The sequence below is a fragment of the Apaloderma vittatum genome, unplaced genomic scaffold (genome assembly GCF_000703405.1).
Source record: "Apaloderma vittatum isolate BGI_N311 unplaced genomic scaffold, ASM70340v1 scaffold20029, whole genome shotgun sequence".
Lineage (NCBI taxonomy): Eukaryota > Metazoa > Chordata > Aves > Trogoniformes > Trogonidae > Apaloderma > Apaloderma vittatum.
The window spans coordinates 22,199-45,170 of record NW_009734881.1 but is presented as its reverse complement, the minus strand read 5'-3'; the positions used below and the strand labels follow the sequence as shown (position 1 = coordinate 45,170).

General features: G+C 39.7%; 1 protein-coding gene across 1 annotated transcript in view; it reads left to right on the top strand.

The window, feature by feature from the left end:
- Positions 1-382: 382 nt before the first annotated feature.
- The window catches only part of LOC104279224 (neuroendocrine convertase 1-like), a gene marked incomplete at its 5' end in the record, with an annotated part of 25,383 nt that continues 2,793 nt past the window's right edge, over positions 383-22,972 (top strand). Inside the window, 12 exon segments of the mRNA XM_009876429.1 lie at positions 383-487; positions 4,119-4,229; positions 6,585-6,731; positions 7,198-7,274; positions 9,272-9,360; positions 13,333-13,505; positions 15,594-15,806; positions 16,971-17,029; positions 17,031-17,063; positions 18,039-18,272; positions 19,679-19,836; positions 21,757-21,890. Coding sequence (XP_009874731.1) covers positions 383-487; positions 4,119-4,229; positions 6,585-6,731; positions 7,198-7,274; positions 9,272-9,360; positions 13,333-13,505; positions 15,594-15,806; positions 16,971-17,029; positions 17,031-17,063; positions 18,039-18,272; positions 19,679-19,836; positions 21,757-21,890 — 1,533 coding nt within the window.

Here is a 22,972-nt window from a genome sequence, read left to right as displayed (position 1 = left end):
TTACACGTCTTCAGCCAGGAAAAGCAGATAAAACTGGTGTGTGACCATACGTAAAACCTGTCCTTTCAGATGTGGCCGTGTCTAGATACGTCCACAAGTGTACTGGCCACTACTGCGTTAATGAGTACTGTAGTACTAATGACTCTTGCCTCACTAGCTTAAATGAATTTCCCCCAGTTTCTTTTGGCAGCATGCAGGCTGTGATAAGAATTTGTCACTTGGAGAGTATGTTTATTTTTAGTTTAGATTAGATTAAGATATCTAAAGGCTAGTTTCATGCTCTTTTTTTGAAGCAGAATGAATTCAGTCAGGTTGTGATTGTTGATATTTGTTTGCAGTGGGGGATGTCTCTCCATAGTTAAAGTACGCCTCTCTCTTACAGATTGGATCACTCAAAAATCACTACCTATTCAGACATAAAAGCCATCCAAGGCGGTCTCGAAGAAGTGCCATTCATATCACTAAAAGACTTTCTGATGATGTGCGAGTGAGTATAACATTTATTCTTTTCCACGCTGTTTATTCTGTTTCCTTGTTTCTAGCTCTGTAATGAGGTTGTGGGCAGGTTTTCCTCATTTTGCAAATCTAATATATTCATCCATCCACACTCATGCTGAATAATACTTTATTATTCTGTCATTAACAGGCGGAATCTGACCCTTTCTTACCCTGTTTTTTGCAAGTGCTTTCCAAATGAAGATTTAAGACATGCAGCATTGCAGAGGCTTGGAACTTCAGATGTCGATGTGCCGCTGATGAAAATATGAGTGAGGAGCCACAGGGCTCAATAAGAAGTAAAAATCCATAGAGGCACTAAGTTTAATTAGGCCATGTCTGTGCAATTACCATGGGAATTAGGCTTGATTTGAAGTGACTGAATATTTTATTTAAAAAAAAAAAAGTAAGGGAAAAGGTGCTGAAGATTCTCTTCTTCTGTGATAACCTGAAACCCCTTTGAAAAGGATGCATCACACTTTCTAGACTTGCCTTGTTGTACGCTGTGAGCCCAGTGCAGTCAGAGAGGAGACACACTGGAGAGCCAGGGATCCCACGGTGAGGCAGACTCCCCGCTTATTTGCCTTTATTTGGGAGAGAAGCATGTCTGTTTGTAAACATGCTGAAAAAATGGGGTGCATGGAAAATTTAAGGAACAGACCAGAATGGTCTTGGCCCTTCTTAAAACCCAATTCCTGGCAAATTTCAGAAATTTGAATTTCAAATCAGCATTACTGCTGCAGTTGTCATAAAAAATAGGAGCAGCCCAAAACATGAAGTAACCTAGTTACTTGTGAAAAGTGAAACTTGTGAAAACCAGCAACTTACCATACAGGGACAAATCACTTGAGAGTTAGTCGTTGCTCATCTTGCAGGGTTTCAGTACAAATGTGGTCTGGGAGGAAATATTCAATATGTAGCTGGAAGAATTAAAGGAGGGCCTGAGACAGGGTATTTGTTTTGCCTGTTCTGTACACTCCCATCTATCTCCTTGCAAACATTAGTTTAACAGTTAAAGTCTTCTAGGTAAAATCATTCTAAACTGGCAGTATTCAAAACCAGAGCTTTGGTGTAAATCAGCGTTCTCGTTTACACCCATACCTATGATCAGATGTTCAATGCCGTCATACTACAACATTTGGGAACAGAGCTTTTGTTGCAGTTCCTCCCTGTTTTGGACTTACTGCATGGAATGTGTCTCTTAGACAGGGAAGCACGACCGTGTCTAATGTACTGAATTCTAATGTCATAAATAGAATGGAAGCAATTGTGTTACACACATTACTGTGAAACATTATTGGAGACTTACATACTTGGATCCAAAAATACAGCGTGAGAGTGGTGCAGGTGATTAGCTAAATTTACTCCAATTTCCCTGTTATTTACCATCTAGCATGCAAATTAACTATGTGAGTGAATGAGATGTAATTATGTCATTATGTAAGTATATAAACACAAAGCAATCATGTAACACTGTGTGGTTATATGTGGACCTTGCTTCCAAAGAGCTACTCTTGTTCTGCAACAGCCTCTTTAAAAAGGCTTAAAACCAGTCTTTTGTTAGTATGATGCCTTCATGAATTTTACGGTATGTTAAGTGTGAAAGATGGGGTAAAACTTGGCTCTAATCTGAATATTTATCTGCTTCTTGTAGATGTCCTAGTGTTTGTTGTAAAACAGATGAAGGCTGTGAATATATTGAAGGGATATAATTATCTGGTTCCCTAACTTCTTCCCATATTAGCACTAGTTTCCAAATCTACTTCCTTGCAAGAGAGCTGAACCAAGATCGTTTTTACTGCTTTGTACATCAGTGACTGGAGATTTGGCACTGGGCCTTCAGTTTTTGTGAAAGATGGATGGCTGGAACCTTACCCAGCTGCTGAGTGACAAACGTTTGGCTTGTTTGTCTGACATATGTGCTTGGCAGTTTCAGCTCATTTCCCTCAGTGCAGTTGTCCACATAGGGAAAAAAAATAACAAGCATGGAAGTTGTCAATTGTTAATTAATGTTGGATGATGAAGAGGCTCAGCTTTGCTGTGGGCAGGGAGGAGAGATAAAGGTAATTGCTCTAACCTGTGCAAAAGTCTGTATGGCTCTGGGTATCAGTGGGGCAATTTAAAATACTTATACTTACATGAGTATATTCATCTTCTGTGACCCACTATGTTTTTTAGGGGTTTTAGCACTATATACATAGCAAAAGGAATAATATTAGAGAGCTTTCAGTAAACATGCCTGATGTGACTACCGTCTTCAAAGGTTTGTGTTCTTGTGGCAAATTTTCATGAAGCCCTCACTAGCAAATCGTATTATAAGCAAATCAGTACAGTTTTTTTATCAGTATGATTTGTGAGTCTCTCTTCCTGTTGTTTTTTATATGGTGATAGATGTGAGGACTGTAAAGCCGTTGGATCACAACCGAGTTAAATAATGGAATCTGCTTAAAGCAAAAGGTTAGATCCAAGGCACCCTCCACTTGAGGCTCGTAGCAGGATCCTGGCAATCCGCTGAACCCAAGTCTGCTTTGCTTGTTTATAAATTGAGTTGAAAAGCACCAACTGGATCTGTGCCAGAGTGACTGTCTAGGTATTAGCAATGAGTACCATTTTATTTCCATTTCCAAAAGGAGCACACAGGGCAAGGGAGAGCTAGGTTTAGTAATGCATTCAAGAGAACTAGGTGGGATACACTTTTAAATGCAGCCTAGTGACTTGCAGACTGCTGTGTCCTAGAATCACAGAATCCTAGAATGTCTTAGGTTGGAAGGGACCTCAGAGATCATCTAACCCAACCCCCTGCCATGGGCAGGGATGCCCTTAACCAGCCCAGGTTGCTCAGGGCCTCGTCCAACCTGGCTTTGGACATCTCCAGGGCGGGGGCAGCCACAGCCTCTCTGGGCAATCTGTTCCACAGTCTTGCCACCCTCGCACTGAAAATGTCTTCCTAGGACCCAATCTAAATCTATTCTTCCATTTAAATCCACAAATGCTGTGCAGCTCACTGTGTCGATGCTTTAGCAAAACATGCCGAAGCATTTTGGCTTTCAGTTACCTTAAGTGGAATTATGCCAGTGATGAAGTTAGTCCAATATTCATAGCTTACTAATGGATCACACTTGAGAACACCACTAGGAAGGAGACTTGAAGGTCCAGCTGGGCTAGGATTAACAGCATCATTATGATTGCTAGACTAAAGCCAGAGATAATCTTTCTCCTTTCCTTTTAACTCCCAGTAGAAACAGATGAGGATTAAAATGTAGCGGGGAGAGAGAAGCAGGCTGTGGTTTTGCTTGTTTCAGTGGCCACCACTGCTTAGATAACCTTCTAATCATAGTGCACATTTGATACAGAAGTCTGCTTTGTGTGGCACTCAGGAGTTCTACTGTTAACTTGTACTTAGTGATTTTCTATGAATTGACTCCACAGTACCATGATTTTGCCAAGCCCTTTTCCTCAAAGTACACTGTACTAACAGTACAAATAATCTTCCCCTCTGCATCAAGCATTTCTCATTTTGGTCTAGGCATCGAAATTTTGCTGTGAGGATCACCCTGATCCTCTAGGTTAAGAATGTCCTAACCCAAAGAGGCTTATTTTCCTATCTGTACAAATAATTGTAGGTGTCGTGGGCAGAGCAGCAATATGAGAAAAAGCGAACTAAGCGTGCCACCGTGAGAGACTTGGCAGAAGATCTTTTCAATGACCCCATGTGGAATCAGCAGTGGTATCTGGTAAGAATTTGTTTCATTGTGGGATTGGGGGTGGTGAATTTCAGGTGTGCTATCAGCTGCATCGTATCAGAGCGATTGCACTGAAGGGCATAAATGAAGAGTCCCTCTCGTTAGCATAGGCTATAAAAATGAGCAATCTCTCTGCATAAGATTTCCAGGCAGCCTTCTGTTTTCTTTGAAGCGTCATTTATACAAAGATGTTGAAAACAGTTCAGACTGCTGCTTAGGATGAGGGTTGATATTAGAAAATGTAACACTTAGAAGTTAACTTTATGATAATTTTTAAATATTTGCTGTTGGCATATAAGTAATTCCTTACCGTGTCTGAAGATGGCCATGTATTTTTAAAACTGGTAGTGCAGAGTGCTTACTCCAGATGAAAACAAAAGCTTATGCATGCATGCAACAAGCACCTTTAGCCTCTTGTATTTAAAGAGAAGAGGGTGTCTATGGCTCACATCTTCAAAACCTCAAGGAAAAGAAGTTTCCTGAGCTATAATTTCTGCCTGCATGTGACAAACCAGAAATATGTTTTGTGTGGTTTCTTTCAAGAGTCTGTAATTCCACTGTGCATCTAGCTGTACCTTCAGTCTAGGCTTCACAGCTTTTGCTCAGAACAGGGATGGGATTAAAGGTGGATATAACAAATTAAGAGGAAAGGTCCAGCACAAACATGGCCCCAGGGCCTAGAAATACCCTTCTCTTCTTCGGTTCAGCTTAGAGACAACAGACCAAAGTCTAGGCTTTGCCCTCTCCTTCCTTTGTTTGAGCTAGGAAAAATAAATTGTAAACACCTAGCGCAAAATATTTCCATGAAGATTCCCGCAGACTTCTTTTCAACATAAATAGTAGTTATCTTTAAGAATGTAACTTTTCTTTGGAGCTGAATATCTGTTTGCTTCTTTGCCCATTTCCAGTAGGAAGCAAGAGATTTCTGAGATGTCTGTGTTGGACAAATAAACACACACAGAGTTAAAAAAAGCGGTTTTGTGAAAAATCAATGTCCTGCTCTCTAGGAGACATAGTTCCTTTTTTCACCTTTCTATGGTTTTTACTTCTTTTCCCTCTAGTGATCACACATGGGAAACAGAAACATGATGCTTATCTTTTTTAGTGGTACACACTGAATTTTTTCTGATTATGTGCATAAATGTGTTCAATATTTTCTTCCAAATTTGTTCCTTGCCTTGTAATAAATAACTTGTTATTGCCTTATTATTATGATTTGATGGCGACATTTTTTAGCTCTATTCAGTGTACTTTCACACATCACCAGAAAAAGCGATGGACTCTAGAGGACAAAACTTGAAACCTCAGATAATTCCCTGAATGACATCAGTCAGAAGAGAAAACATAAAGTAAGAGAGAGGTCATTCCCATAACAAATTTCTTTTTCTAAGCCTTGTCGCTGCTCCCTCCCTAGAGGGGTTCAAGGCCAAGTTGGATGGAGCCTTGAGTGGCCTGATCTAGTTGAGAGGCGTCCCTGCCCATGACAGGGAGGTTGGACTAGATGATCTCTAAGGTCCCTTCCAGCCTAGGCCATTCTATGATTCTATGATTCTATTTTATGCAAATTTCCTCTGAAAACAAAGAAATTAAAAACTTGCGATCAACTAATATAGTAGAACACAAAGAATGAGAAAGAAAATGCTTTTCTTTTTTTTTTTGCATCTTTGTTTTGATGAAGGTTGTAAGCAAGTTTTCTAAATTAGATGTATGAACTCATTTAATATTAGAGAGGAAGAATGACCCACTTAGGAGCTACTCTTCAAAGAACTTGCTGTGGAAGAGAAGGCTATAGATGATTCATGCTTCCAGTTGACTTACCACAGGAACAGTAATGAGGGTAGTAAACAGAAAGTTGTGATTCAGCACAGTTGTTTCTAGCCAAACGATGGCCTTAATTGTTTTATCCATTAATTATTTTGCTCTGCCTAACTTGAACGTCAAAGGAGAAAACACATTTGGAGAGAACGCAGCTCACTGTACTGTGGGCTACTGTCTAGCTTCTCATCAGGTGAAAAGAACAAACACGAGCAGGTCTGATTATTAACTCAGCGTTCCAAGTTTCGTCGATACAGCCCTACCATTCCTGTGTTTTTGCTGCCTACCTCCAATAAATACAAGATACTCTTTGTTTAGAAGTGGTCTTCAGGGATCTTCAAGTAATGGGGTAAATCTTTCTGTGCTACAAGTGTTTGAAGAAGCTGATACTTGTTTTATCATTGCAAAATTTGAGCGAAATACAGAAATTCAGGCTGGGATGGTTGAGAGCACCTTTAAAATGTGATTTTGGAACTGTGTGGTATAAATGGATAAAAATGATGACATATTTTAATCCTTTCTGCCCCCTAGCAAGATACAAGAATAACTCCGTCCCTGCCCAAACTGGATCTCCATGTTATTCCTGTATGGCAAAAAGGGATTACAGGCAAGGGTGTTGTCATCACAGTACTAGATGATGGCTTGGAGTGGAATCACACTGACATCTACGCTAACTATGTGAGTTTGGACATTAGAATGTTATGGAATAAATTAATCAATTGTAAATTTGACATATGGACACTCTTCTCTAGCTTACTGTCTGTTCTGTAAGTCAGATACTCCAGTACAGAGACTGAAATATTTGCCTCAGGCATAATTTGGAACCTGATGTGTGTCACAGGAAGCTGTATGTTACTTAGCGATCATAGTGGAGTGGGTTTTTTTGTTTGTTTGTTTGTTTTTTCAGAGGATTTAGTTCCCAAGCATGCTTCTATACAGCGGTTTAATGCTGAATTATTAAAGCTCTGTGAAAAATTTATAGAATTGTTAATGCCCTTCAAATTCTACCAACATGATAGCTGTCAACGTGAGGCACACCAAATAAATAAATACAGACTCTAGAACCTGTTTTGTAATACATTTTAAATTGTGTTTTCTAGTTGTCTGATGTAATTGTTTTTGGTTTTGTTTTTTTAAAACGTAGGATCCAAAGGCAAGTTACGATTTCAATGACAACGATCATGATCCCTTTCCTAGATATGACCCAACAAATGAAAACAAGTAAGTCGCCTATCACTTATGTGAAAAGAACGAAATAGTATGTTATTAATTTGTGTTAGAACATGCAGAAAATACAACATGCAGAAATATCTATGTGTTTTCCCTATGGTAATTGTTTAGTAAAAGGAAGAGTATGTGTAACAATCCTAGGATGGTTGAGGTTGGTACGGATCTCTGGAGGTCGTCTGGTCGAAGCCCCTGCTCAAGCAAGGAGATCACAGGACCATATCCAGACAGCTTTTGTGCATTTCTGGGGAGGGAAATTCCACCACCTCCCTGGATAACCTGCACCAGTGCTGGCTCATCCTCACAGAGCAAAAGTGTTTCCTGATATTTGAAAGGAACGTACTGTGTTTCAGTTTGCCCAAACATTTTCATGTAGCTTTGGCACAAACACTGGAAACTAAGGAAATTGAATTCCCAGATGGAGAGCTTCATAACTGTAATCTCCCTATAGTGTCCTGGATTTCTTCGTATCTTTGTATATGTCAGGTACTGATACGTTTCTGTAAGCTGAAGGGAACAATCTGTTTCTCAGAGTGTGTCTTTCTAGCATGATACCTCCCTAAGCAGATTTTTATTTCAGTTCTCTGCTTTGCATGGGGAATTTTAAAAAACTATGTTTCCTACTGAGACCTCTGGAAGAGAATGAGTCTGAGTGGAACCTATCAAGAAATTCATCTCTTCAGGTCAGCTTTTGTAGCTGAGGAAACTCTTTTCCAGATCTGGCAGCACTCTTTGGACTGATAGAATAGCTTCCAGCTCAGTGCATGCAATCACAGGTGAAGTCGTGCTTCTGACTTCCTCACATATGGGCATGACACATGGTCAGATATGGGAGGGGGTTACATTCACTCTGGTGACAGTTTTTCTGTCTCTTCTGAGGTGCGTGGAAGCTTTATTTAGACCAGATTTCGTCCTCAAGGTAGTTTCAAAAGGCTTGAACGCAAGACAACCAGCCAGTTCACTCAGTGGACTTGTGTGTCTTGGAAGGAGAGAAGAATTTCCTCTGATGCCCTCTGTAGCACTACCTCTTTGATGCTCTATGGGACATCTTGATGGGCCTGTCAAATCTACATGTGTTCATGGTAGTTCAGGGAGGGGTTTTGTCCATGGGAAAGAGAAGAAAGCTGGTACATAAAAAAAGTCATTAGGATGCCACTAATTAATTAGAATGCTCAATACAGATGCAGTAACAAACCAGTGCACTGGTTCCCTATTATCTATGAGACAGCACAATAGTATCTGCAACATAAACCAGTGTATGAGGTGGAAAAAATAAATCAAAAGATAAATGTCCCATGAATAAGACATTTGAAAAATGACATTTCTACTTTGTTACAGTGTTATTTAAAAGCAAGAAGCCATTATCCTCTTGTTCTGATGACATTATCTTTTAAATCTACCTGTATTACCTCTGATCTTTATTAATAAGTAAATGGAATTCAGCCCAGAAGCATTTGAACACTTCATTGAATAACAATCTGTAGTGTTATTTGAATACAACTATTTTACAATTACACTTCTATAGAGTTTTTCTGTATTGCAGAATAAGAATCACCTATGGCAAAAAAAGAACTGCATAGGAGATATATGATTACAAGAAAAATTTAGCAGAGGTGAGGATGCTTTAAAGACTCACTTTCTGAAACCCTTAATAAATGCAGTCATTAGAAAGAGTATGTAAGTGTGTGATTAAAAAAGACTTGTATTTCTGTCTGAAGAAGTTCAGCACCTTCTTAGCCCCATAATTTTAGGCTGCTTTTGCACTTGAGTAAAATGCTGATAAATAATACGTCTACAGACTTCAATGTGGCTTAGGTTAAGTATTTATCATCTCATCACTATGATCCTTTGATCATTAAGTAGATGAAATAGCTGCTTTGCATTAATTTAAAAAAAGACCTTCACCAAATCAAGAAGGTCAGTGATGATTCTTCCTATACCTTACACAAAGGTGTTACGCGGTGTTGTTTATTCTTGCTATATTTATTCAGGCATGGAACGCGGTGTGCAGGAGAAATTGCCATGCAAGCCAACAACAGAAAGTGTGGTGTTGGAGTAGCCTACAATTCCAAAGTTGGAGGTGAGAAAACAAAAATAATTGGATGTGTGATATGAATGCTAACCAGACAGATCCTGTGAAGTCCTCAGTGTTCTCAGCTGCCGTTAATTTGAAATACGAATGTTTAGTCCTTCTCAGAAAACATCAGTCTTGCAGTAGTATACTACAAAATCCTGTCTGGCCATAGTGCACAGTGTTACATCTAGAGGGCAGCATGTCTTGTGTGTCGACATACATACCCTCTGGAATTTGGTTATCCGTTGATTGTTAGTAATGATAATGGCAATAATAAGACTAAGAGTAAGAATAAGAGGATAAGAGTAGCAACAACCTATATTGTACCCAGACATAAGACTGTATCTTTTAAGGAATGACAAACTCACTTATATTTGATTGTCCTGGAAGGAATTGGCATGGGGAAGGAGAGGGATTGAGGAGAGTGAAAGTAAGAATATAAAAATTCATACTGACCCTTGCTTGCAGCGTATTGTTTCTACCTACACAATTACATATGAAAGGTCATGTCAGTCAAAATATTCAAACTGCTGTGGTTCTTGTTTCAACAGCTTGCTTCTCTACTATCATCATAAGCTAATTTTGAAAATAAGTAGAATCTTGCTTGCCCATCAATCAATATTGCCTTTTTTTCTGAAGTTGTGAGTAAAAGTTTAATCCATCAGAGGTTTATGAAAATAGTCATGATCAAAGCATCACTTCCAAATGGTCATTTAGCTCAGAGGAAGCTACTTGTATAGTCCTAGTTCTGTCATTACTCCCTTTCTTGCTTTTAAACAAAGGGGTGATGAGTGGCGATTGACACCCATAGCTGCTGTTCCCACCATTTCAGTCTTATACTTGTAGATTCACATTTACTCTACTGAGCTGTCATAGATGTCAGCTTTACAGTCTGCCTGTGCCGTAATGCATTATGCTGTCATGCTCTGTTTAAATAAAATATCTCAATCATAAGATGAAGATGCCAAATTTTCAAAGCGAGGCGAAATGGATGAAGCTGCAAAGATGTCTGAACTCCTGCTGTGCCCATATTTTATGGCACTTGCATCTACAGAGAAGATTCTCCCACAGTTATTTGCATATGCACTGTGTTCATTTGCAAATTCAGACTACAGATCTGTGTGGGGTGATTTGTCTAGAAGAAGCAAAATAACAGGAGGAAAAGCAGTTCAGCAATCCAAATAACCCAGAAAGCTGCTTATCCCTGTGCTGTGGGGAAGAAAGAGTGGAAAAGTTGAAAGAAATTGTTAGCTGTTATATATGACCAGCCTGGTTAAGATAGGGATGAAACAAAAATATGTTCAAAGAGCAATGGAAGATAGGAAAAGTCTTCAAATGATTCAGGTAAATTTGAAGTGGCTAAACATTGGAAAGCTTTTTTGATGTTCCAAGCTGTACAGGATTCATTTCTTCACAGGCATTTTTTCTTCTCCTTTTTTTTTTTTTTAAATCCATGAAATGACACATTACACGCTTCTGTCTGACATTAGTTCAGGATGAATTCTTTAAGTGGCTGTTTGCTTGTAGCAATTGCCGTACTGGATAAGCCCAGTGGCCCACAGCCAATGCCTTTTCTCTGACAGTCAGCAGTAGCTGCTTTAGGGAAAAAAACCCTGACATTTGGAATACCTTGTTCTCTAACCTTCAGCATCAGAGGTTGGTTTAACTTTGCCTTGGGGGGTAAACCAAAACACTCCATTCAAAATTTTTTGTTTTCCATGAAAATACTGACTTTAATAAGCCTGAGTGCTCTCACTAGTCACATCAATGCCTGGCCCTATTCTGAAACCATGATGAATCTCTTCAGTGTTTTGTGGCTGTGAATCCCATAGGCTTTTCCGTCCCCTGTGTGAAAAATATTACTCCTTGATGCCAGTTTTCAAAGTGACCCCTTTCAGGGTCCTTTAACATTGACCCCTTGTTCTGTACAGAGCTAGGAAGTGTGTGTGTTTAGATCACCTTTGGAGTAAAGCAGTGTGTGTATCTTTTCATGCACACCCCCAGCCACAGCACTGTGCTACGATATTTCTCTGGTGCTGCCATGGAAATCAAATGATTAAGAAGCTCCATTTTACAAAGGACTGGGCTGAGAGTTCTCGCACAGTGGCGTGTGGCTAAAAATAGCCTTCTACCAGGCAGATACCTGTATGTGTCTAAACTACCTTGCGTTTTGCCTGATTTTGATTTTGTGGGACTGACGATGGGAGCAAGCATGTGCAGGAATAAGGACGCATTTATGCAAGAGAACATAATTGGAATCTGCTTAGGGAAATATCACTGCAGTCATCAAATCCCTGAGTTGACTTAAACAAGCAGGATTTTTAGCGATCACAAAGACAAGACAGCGGCTTTCTCTTGAACTGTTTTCATCAGTGAGTTGTCAGTGTTCTTGTTTTCTTATTGCATTATTTATCTTCAGAGCTGGCTTTCTCTTCTTCTATGGAAAATATCCGCACACGACTCTCCGCATTCCCCGTATCTCGGTGTATGTTGCACGCTCACATCCAGAGCTTGCACACATCTCCACACAGGCAGATCTTTGCTCACAGCGTGCAGGTCTGAGAGAATCTCACAATTCTGAGCCAGTTGAAAAATGAGCATTCAAAATGTTACGAGTTTAAGCCTATCCAGCATAAGTGGTGTTTTTTCTCCCTGAGGCATAGGATAAAACTTGATTCTTTTCCAAGCCTTGTGAGTGATAGAGTAGCAGTGGTTGAGCAGATTAACTCCTTTGTCTGTTTTTGCCACTAATTTGTATGAAATAATAAAGCCCAGCTTTATCTCAGAAGTATTATGAGTCTTAGAGTCCAGCCGTTGGGGAAAAGAATTATGCTTACAGTCCTTTTTTTTTCCTGCTTGACAGTACAAAAAAAGGAAGAAGACAGTGAGCTGCAAGGGTGAGGTGGTTTTTTTTTTCCTTTTTGTTAGATAGAATGACCACATTTTGCTCACCGTTCTTCCGAAAAATCCCTGTTTTGTGGAACGTAGTAGAAAATGAGCACTCATAATTCACCAGCTGCCAGTAACGGTGCAGCTGCTCTAGTACTAACTTGCCAAGTTCAAGAGGACCCAGACGTTTTTATTGCTTGAAAACAGAGACTGAATCCTGACTGCTGTGGCTCATACATTGCTACTGTTGCAGGGGCGGCCGTAGTGAGAATTTTGCCAGACTTCTGCTATTTCTGTCCTCCTTCAGCACTGGACAGTGGAAGCAGTCCTACTGCAGAGCTAAGGATTTGCGAAGCGAGAGATCCAGTGCAGATGAACTGCTGCCTGCCACTGAATTTTAAGTACCACTGAGATCAGACTTGCTCTGAAGAAGATTAGATCATGCAGTTCCTAATAAAATGTTAATTATCTCTAGCATCTCTGGATTGCTCACAGCAGAAAAAACGCAGTAAAAAGGAGATTTACTTTTTTTTGTGGTGAAGATTGAAGAGCTGGTGAAATAGCAGTGTACGGAGAAGCAAAGCCTTAATGACTGTGAGGACAAAACGTCGTAGTCAGAACATTCAGAAGTACATCTTTGAACTACAACTCTTAGAACTGTTAAAAGTAATATTAACAGAACCGATTTAATTTTAGTGACATGTTAGCAGTTTGAGAAGGCTTTGTTACAGGTTTAACAGAGAGGAAGAAAGAGTCCAGAAAGAGCTCAACGATGAAGAAAAGCAGGAACAGTAAGCAAAACATCAGCTTCCTGACTCTCTGTAGAAAGAGAGAAAGCAGTAAGCAACCGAAGTTTTTAGAGTGTTTTTTTAAATGTTTGTAGAGAGCCCTGAGCTCTGCAAATAAAGGTCCTAACACTGGCATGAGCTGACCTTGGTTCTAGTTACCTGTGCAACAGTGGGCTATGGTTGCAATCGTTGTGGATTTAGTTTTGCTGGAAATTTTACAAATAGTTAATGAAGACAAAGAGGAGGGAACAGAAAGTGAATCCAGTCTGCTTCTTTTTTTTTTTTTTTTTTTTCTGCTAAGGTATACGCATGCTGGATGGAATAGTCACCGATGCTATTGAAGCCAGTTCAATCGGTTTCAATCCAGAACACGTGGATATTTACAGTGCAAGCTGGGGCCCTAATGATGATGGTAAAACTGTGGAGGGACCCGGGAGACTGGCACAGAAGGCTTTTGAGTATGGGATAAAACAGGTATGATGCTTAAGAGAAAGGTACAATGAAATGTGGCAGGGAACAGGTTGTTACCAGGGAATAAATGAAAATGGTTTGTGCTCTCTTGGCTCAAACATGTTTGAAAAGGAAGAGGTAGATTTTAATAGTACAGGTCAGAGAAATTACAATCCAGAGAAGGACTTCTAAAAAAACAACACTAGGGCTTTCCAAGTTGATTTTAAGCTGCTGTTCTCCACAGACGATCTTTCCTGTGCCAACCTTACTTGTACTGACTTTGTCTAGCCCTACCCCCACCCTTCACTGCTGTTTGTTTTGCACTGAACAGTAATTGGATTTCTGCACTGTAAGGCTATAAAATTTAATACAAAATTTCAGCTTTGTGAATAGTTTGCTATATGAAATAGTGATGCATTGTAGCACCCTGTGGCTGGGCGTGTATTGTGTTAATTGCATTAGTTTATAAATTGGAGCATGTCAATTAAAATGAAGATAATAAAAATGTGTGATGAGGAGTATTCAAAACAAAGCTTTTACAATTCATTTTTGTATTGTCCTCTTTAGATCTGGTTGGATGATAAGTAGGGTGCAACATGAGAGTTACCAGGATTATATTAATAAACTGCTCTTGCTCTTGCCAGTGAGGTGTAAAGATATCTAAAGAAGGACAGGTACTAATAGAAAGAGGATGACTACATCAGAGATGAGCGAGGAGAGAAATGAAAGCAAGCTTGAAGGACAGAAGCAAAGATAAAGGATTTTGGAAAAATGGCTGTTATTATTAGCAGACAGAAGAAGCTGACAAACATACTCTGAGAGAAGAATGGAGACCGAGAGGAGTGGCTTGGTGATAAACAGAGATCCAAGTCCATAGGTAGGCAGCAAGAGAAGAGTGACAGTTATAGGCAATTATTAACGAACCAATGTTCAGTGGTCTTACTCTAAAGAAGCAGGTTCTTTGGTGAAGAGTGTATCTGTTTTTACAACTTGTCTTATTTCTCAAGGGGGTAAAATTTAGCTATTAATTTGTCAAGCTTCATTTTACAAGAATCTGGTGGTCTCCACTCTGCTTAAAGTCAGGCAGAGATGGAGTTGCCAACAACTTTTATCCCTGGTGCCTTCATTGCTGGCCTGGTAAACCACTTAAGCTTAGCTTAGCCTTAAATGCTTGGCCTTAAGCATCTGAGGGGCATTAGTAACATTGCAAGTCAAAACAGGTGTCAAAGGAAGATACTATCTTATTTTCTGTAGTTGAGGTGGCTTATCCTTTGCATTTTAACAGTTGTATCACAAGGAGTACACCTTATTTTTCTTTATTTTTAGTGGTTTTTTAAATACTGCAAGTGTCTGCACATTTGCATGAATAACCTCAAACCTTGTCTTAGTGGGATGACAAAAATCTGTATTTCAACTGCTCTTTCCAGTGAATGTCCATATATTAATAATGAACAACATATGAACTTTTTCCTCTGTGCACAAAACAGATTTTTCTGCCTCTAAAGGACTAGCATGTTTTAGGATTAGACAGGGTGATATGGGTTTTCTCTGTGATTTTTTGCATGCTGTCAGCTGCTGGCATCAGTTGGTGGCTGCTGCTACCGCATTACATGCTGGAGACCAGAGCAGGGGATGAACATGGTTATGTCTGTGGTGCTGGCCCACAGAAGTGTGAGAGGAAGGTTTTTCAGTCAGATGTGCTTGCTGGCTCACTGTGTGTCAGCAAGCTAATGCCAGCCATGGAACAAAGCGGTGTAAAAGTTGTACCGTGTACGTCCTTCCTACTGCTTATGTCTGTGATTACAGGAAAGGCCAGTGAAATAACCCCTGATAAACATGCCATTTCTTTAAAATTATGTGCAGGACCAAAGCATGAGCATGTAGGAAAACTTACCTAGACCAGTCAAACTAAGAGATGTACTGTAGAGTGTGAAGTAGAATACTTCAGTAGAATACTTCAGTTAGCTGGTTCCTTCTGCCTCTGTCTTCTACAGTCCTTTTCTACCTGAAAATATTTACTATATTAGGCTTTTTTTAGGGGGGAGGAGTTGTTAGGAATCCATTACAGAGACTGAAATATCTTTGATAACCACTCATTTCTGTTTTCTCTAGGGCCGAAATGGGAAAGGCTCCATTTTTGTTTGGGCTTCTGGGAATGGAGGCCGTCAGGGTGACAACTGTGACTGTGACGGTTACACCGATAGTATCTACACTATCTCCATTAGCAGTGCTTCTCAGCAAGGCCTTTCTCCCTGGTATGCAGAGAAGTGCTCTTCAACTCTGGCCACAGCATACAGCAGTGGGGATTATACTGACCAAAGAATTGTAGGTTGTTTTTACCGGATTCAGAAAAAACATCAAAATGTGTTATGTGTGCAAATAATGAATGAGAGCTCTTGAATGCTTGCTTTCAAGTGCCTGCTTTATGTTATGTGTTACATGCTTAGTGCTTTTGCCTTGAAGCAGCGAGGGATTTCTAATCCAGAAAGTGATTGTATTCCTGGAACCTCTTCTACTGTAAAGCAATGGCTAAACAAAATCATTGTGTCAGTGCAATTAAATCAGCATGCTCAATTTGTCTTCTGTTTGTGTATGAGAGAGGTCTCTGCATGAGATTTGATTTGGTCAATTCTTCAAAAAGGGCAGATGAAGAGAGGTTTAGAGTAGAAGGAAAAAGAACCTGTGAAGTTAGTTGTACTGTATGAGTCAGTAGCTCTGGTAAACCTTGCCAGTAGCTTTTGTAAGATTGTCAGCCCCCGAGTTCCCACTTATGACAGCAACAATGGTGCTTCCAAACCTGTAAAAGGTGCTCAACAAGCAGGCATATCAGTCTGTGTGCCTTCATTAGCTGTGCAAGAAATAACCTCTACTGAAGAAAATTGCTGTGATAAAATAATGTCAAAGTACCTGTAATTTCTGTTCAGCCATGATGGATGCTAATTTTACAATAAACTACACTGATGGGGATTAAAATAATATCATTACAAGTGAGCCAAGAGTTCAGTCCTTCCTAAGTGGCTTCTCTTCATAGCCAGGATGAGTTTGGTATTTAATTTCCAAATAAAGCACGTTTCATTGCAAATTATAGTTCTCCTGCCGAAGAGGGAGCAGAACACGAACACTAATCCTATGAGTAATTTTCTAGCAAGCAGTAATTTTAAATGTTCTAGGCCCAACACAATGATCTGTTTTTGTGATTCACCAGTAAGCCTGAAACACTTTTTGTGAAACCTTAGAATAAAATAAGATATTCGGTGTGGGAGTATTTTGTTCCAACACAAAGCTTTTTGATACAAAAATTATAGTTGAAGTGCAAAGTGTGGATTGAAATATGAATGGATTTAAACATCCATCACTTTTTCTGCTGGTGAGGAATGTATTAATACACACCAAGTAAAGGATACATGATTATGTTTGTGAGCGTGGATATGACTATATTTACAACTGTTTATTCATGCAGTCTTGTTTTTTGGGGTGGTTTTCTGTCAGACGAGTGCTGATCTTCACAATGAATGTACAGAGACTCACACTGGGACCTCTGCATCTGCATGCAGGAATTTTCGCTCTAGCTTTGGAAGCAAAGTAAGATGTCAAACAATTACCTTTGAAACTCCTCTCTCTCAGCTACCCCACCATCTTCGCCTAAATGTTGTCTCTTTGAAATGGCACCATCTCATCGTGCAGCTCCGCTTTTTGTTAGTCAGACTTGCTCAGCCTGGTGACAAAACTAAGCAGCTACTTGCCTCGACACCTTCCTAGGAAAGCACAGCCAGTGTAGGTAAAACATGATGTTGGAGGAATTGTAGTCTGTTTTGTGCACTGACAGCAATTGTTTACAGAGTTCTGGACAACTGCACTTACAAGCAGTGAGGCTGTATGTGTGTCAGGAGAATGCAGTTTGAAGAGAATAGGTTGCGGGAGTTTGGATTAAGTCTTTAGTTAACTTACAGAACATTTTCTGCCAATGATGAGGCATAAAAAAAGAAGGTATCTGAGCTTGACTGTCTGAACAGTCAGGGAGCAGGAGAGTTCAGACCTTGTAGGGCTGGCAGTCAGTGTATGACTCAGGGTAAGAAAGAACAGGACAGGACAATGGCTCTTTCATGGGAAACACTTCAGACATTAGGGTGTAGGCTTAGTACTTGAATAGTGTAGGTTCAGCTTTGTTTTCTACTGCATATTCATTTGATAGCATAAACCAAGGTACTTAGGGCCTCGTTTTAAAGGATAGAGCTAGTTACAGATGCAGTCAGATGCCTAGTGATTTTTCAAAGTCCAGGTCCCATAAAGACAGGTGGGAAATACTAGTTTTGCTGTTTAACTTAAGCGCTGAATATTTTTTAAGAATTAGCCTCTAATCTTGCTAGAGGCTCATTCTCATTTACACAGAAATCTTGTCTGCCTGGAGAAGTATTGTGAGGGTGTGCATGCAACACACTGTATTTTAAAACAATGGGATACCATATACATTCAAAGCATGTTTTGTTGCAGACTAATTATTGGGAGAAAAATGATAGATGGCGCTGAAACAATTAATCAGGAACTTTTTGTCAACAGCCCAGATCTAACATGGAGAGAAATGCAGCACTTAGTAGTGTGGACGTCAGAATACGATCCCCTGGCTGCAAACCCAGGATGGAAAAAGAATGGAGCAGGACTGATGGTCAACAGCCGATTTGGATTTGGACTACTCAATGCCAATGCGTTGGTAGATTTAGCTGATCCCAAAAGATGGAAAGGTGTACCAGAAAAGAGGGAGTGTATTGTCAAAGACAAAAGCTTTGAACCAAGGTAAGAATTTGCAGTAGCAGCAACTAAGCTTCTATCTATCTCAGCAAAGCCTGAAGGGTAGCATTCTGCATGGATTGCTGTGAACCAGACTGAGAGATATCTTTTGATTCATTTTGTTTTGCCTTACTGGATTCCTCAGGGGCAGGCAAGGAGCGATTGTTTGTTTGGTTTGTCTTTAGCGAAAGACTGGTGGAAATTACTAGCATGAAATCTTAACAAGAAGATTATTATGTCTGCTTGTGCAGCATTTGGATGGGTGATACTGTGAGACTGAACCTGATCAGAGAAGAGAGGGATGTTTAGGCTGCTTTCAGAAGATGAGTAAAATCCCAGGGATTATTTTTCTAAAATCTGTAGCCGAGCTTGGCAGCTCTTATTCTGTGACAGGCATAGTATATATTGAAATCAAGGTGATGTACTGAGCTTTAATCACAGCCATAACACTTCTCTTATGAAACACAAGTGCCTCAAAGGCCCACTGAAAAGACTTAGCAGCCACATTCACAAGTGCTTCCAGCATAGTGAGGGTAAACAGAGCTCAACATACATATAAATTATAATTTGTTGGTAAGCTGGCTAACCAGTAAGGATATTTTTGTCTCCGCTCTTTACACGTGTGTCTAGAAAAAATACAGCTATTTCAAAGATTGAAATTATACTGTGTGAGTTCAGCAAAAACCTGTCTGGAGTGCCGTTTCGGAGTGCCACTGCTTGGTAACCTTATTATTTATGCTCATTTACTATCAGTTTGCTTTTTTGAGCTTTCTCCTTTCCACAGTGCGTTAAGCCAGTACTAATGTATGTAATACTTGCTCTTTATGTATTTTTATTGCAGTCCTCTATGTTACATTAGAAAGAAAAATCTCACAATTCTGAGTTTAGAATTAGTTATTCTCATTAGAAGTAATGAAATATGCAGAGAAAACTATACACAGTAGCTCTCTGTACGGAGAATGTACAGAAGATGTTGCCATTTTTCCCTTGAGATGGCATTCAGTACAAAGGCTTCAGATGTCTGTTCCTGCTGTAATATTTTAACTCCATGATAAGTCTGATACAGTTGTGTGATGGCACTGCCTGTGAAGACTGTTTTTTTGTAGTCTCTGTGGGACAATGAAGTGTTGACAGAAACCCTTAATTATCAAACCTACTTGCTTCCAGGGTGTGTTGTAGAAGTCTGTCTTATGCAATGCTTGTCACCTGGTCCACTTCAGTACTTGGTGTGTCCAGAACTTCCAATAGTTTTGACTGAAGCATTCCAAAAAATAATTAATGTGGAATTTTTCCTTACTTCTTCCTTTCTTGTCATTCTGAAATGAGTGGCAAGTGTGCCATTTGCACTTCACATAATGATCCAGAATCAAATATTTCTGTGACTGATGAAAGAACTTCTGTAATTTTGCCAGATTATTAAGAGCAAACGAGGAGGTCATCATTGAAATTCCTACACAAGCCTGCGAGGGTCAAGAAAACTCCATTGCATCTCTGGAGCACGTGCAGCTTGAGGCAACGATTGAGTATTCCCGTAGGGGTGATCTTCATGTCACTCTGGTGTCTCCATCAGGTACAGGAGGCAAAGGCATGCTTTGTCTTGCTGTAATGTGTAGTATTTATTTCACTAAAACCCACATCTGTATTCCTCAGTGGTTTAAAAAGAGAGAGATATATCACTACACAAATCCAGTCACCTCCAACAAGGTGAGCATGGGGACAAAACATCCTGCGAACTGCAGAAATGGTTCTCTGAAAACCCTTTGCAGGCTTCATGTGTTCTGGGTTGTTTTTGGGAGAAGAGGCTTGAAAATTGTGCTTCAGGAAATGAAGGCACCGTTTCTAGTATATTTCGTTCTGACAGCAGGACTTGTAAAAACTGAGAGTTCCAGGCAGATGACAAATTATTGCTTATCAGCATTACTGTGATTTGGCAAACTAATATAAAATGAAGAAATCTGACTCCCTGTATTTCGTGTGACTGTGTTTTCCCCACTGGTGTATTTAAAAACATGGTGTCTCTGTTAAGCATCTTAGTGCACCTGTACTAAACATGGCAGGTATCTTGACAATGCCCTAAAGTAACAGCATAAGGAGAAAAGAAAGGAGAGTGGGTATAGCAACTTTGTAGAGAGTAAAAGCTCTTAAATCAACTGGTGCTGTTAGAAAAAAAACAACAAGGTTTCAGGTATGAATTTAAACATCAAGCTGATCTAATTTGTTGATATTAAAGGCTAATCTAGTAATTCACAGATAATAGGCCGCTAGAGCGTTGTTCATATTGTTATTGTGGAACCTCATGGGATAGCAGGGTTGAGATACGTTACATGCCATATATTTTCAAACTCTACCTTGTCTGAGATTGTTGTTAAACCTAACAGATTCTGAGAGCAGTGTTGCTGTGAGGTGTTTTAGTCTTGACTTTTGGTATTTTCAAACTTAATTCCATCTTACATAGGCTTTAGTTTGAGTGGGCTTGTCTCTAGGTGCCTGCTGGAGATGACAGCAACAGCACCTCTCATTCTGCTTTTGTGGAGCTATTTCTCTCCTAAGACACTGTTCTGCTTCTAATATGTAGGAAGCATGGCTTTACCTTAGAAAAACATCCATATTTGAAAGACTGGTGGAAGAAAGATGTTACTTATCCTCATATGGATTTCTGTGGGGTAATGAACTGAGGTATCTGTAGCCAAGTGCTGCGGACTCCCTTACAGTGTAGTATCACCTTCATAGTTGAACTGTTGTTCCCTTTGTTCTTGCTGTTTTTCCACCTCTATGCAAAACAGTGCTACTAAGTGTGTGTCATTCCTTTTCTGTATTTATGGTGTTGCCTTTAAATGCATTTATAGTTTGTGATCAGGCTCCCTGGGGTTTCTATGCTCCTTACTATGTAAATAAAGCTCCTGCGCTCTGTCCTTTCCTGCCGGGCAGCGGAATTTCTGCTGCTGCAGTAATACTTTGTGAACTGCAGCATTTTGTAATAACAATAACAATGCAAATGCTTTTCAGTCTGTTGGAGTTCCAGGCCCTAAAAATTTACATCCACTCACTGAAATAAAATTAAATATGATGATGAATTCAGAATAAGGCTTTGGTTTCACAGTACTGTGTGAGCTGGTTTGCCTTCAAAAATTCTGTCTCTGAGGTTTCCAGAAGTTTTCATCAGTGGAAAAGACTGATTGTGTCTGACCCTAGCTTCTTACGCTTCTGTGTGTGCATCCACTGCTTTTTTGCACTAGAGATTGAATGCTAAGCAAGATGCACCTTTTAAAGGCACAACCCAATTTGATAGTTTTTATGCTCTTAAATACTGCTGTGAAAATAACTAAAGGAACCATTGACCAGAAATAGCGTGTTTCTCGTTCTACAAGCCACTGTTAATTAGTGGGTTTCCAGGATCCCTGCATACTGGACAGTGTGCATGCTGAGCAATGTGAAAAGTAAAAGTGGCCGTGTTTGAACAGTCACTGCTGTTCCTTTTGCACTGACACAGGGACCAGCACAGTCTTACTGGGTGAGAGAGAGAGAGATAAATCTCCCAACGGCTTTAAGAACTGGGACTTCATGTCTGTCCACACATGGGGAGAGGATCCAGCAGGCACCTGGGTTTTGAGAATTACCGATGTGGTAAGTATGACCGTATGTTAACTAAGTATCCTTGGACGCTAACACAGATAAAATGATCACTAACCACTACCAAGCATGCTGAGTAGTGACTCTTCTCATTAAGCAAGGTACAACAAGAGTTTATTTGAACTATGTATCCATTGAGATTAAAGATTAACCAAAAAAAAAAATGGGGTCAGATTTTCTTGTTCTTCGCATAAATCCAAAGCACCACCCTCATTTCGCTGACATGTACCTGTCAAAGAAGTTTCATGCCCATGTTTTTCATTCATTATGTCACTGAAAGAAATCACTTAATATAATTCTCTGTGATTCGCGGAGTGAAATATATAACCAAATTAACATATGATTAAGTGCAAATTAGGCCTTTCTGCAGAAAAGAACACAGGATAGATCTAGTCTCCTCTCAGAGCATGTGTATAATTTTCGTTAACTTAAAACCATTTGAATTAATGAGTTTCCGGTAACCTCAGAGAGCTATTGTGGTGTATACCTTCCGTTAACTTCTTTCTTAGAGTAATTACTACTGAACAACATCTAAGGATTAAAGGCAAGAAGTCTGCAGATATGAAATAAATAAGTTTACTAAAACCACCTGGGGATATGGATTACGACAGCGAGACACCAGGCTAAAGCTGCTTGATAGGGAACTGAAAATTCATTCTCGTCAAAGAGAGAGTAATCAAGCTCACTCATCTCTGGAGAATTTCATTGAAGTTGTCTGTTAATAAGCTTGTCATTAAGGGTCAGATCCTGACAGAAACTGAATGCTTGCTATCAGACACTGAGCCTCCAGCCCCTGTTGGCCTCAAAGTATAAACAGGAGGATAATGCCAAGTACTAAGCAAATGGACAAAGCAGCAGAAGTAAATATTATTATCAACAGTGTAGTGTTAATACTGCAGGCTTACAGATAACCTCATGGTTACAGATATCCTCCTCTTTGTAATTAATATAATGCGTTTTTTGGAACGAGGTTGCAGGGCACCATTTTGTTTGTAATTATCATTAATTTTCTATTTTCAAGTAAGAGGTTCCTGAAACATACAGTAAACCAAGCTTTTTTTCCTCAAGAGGCAATA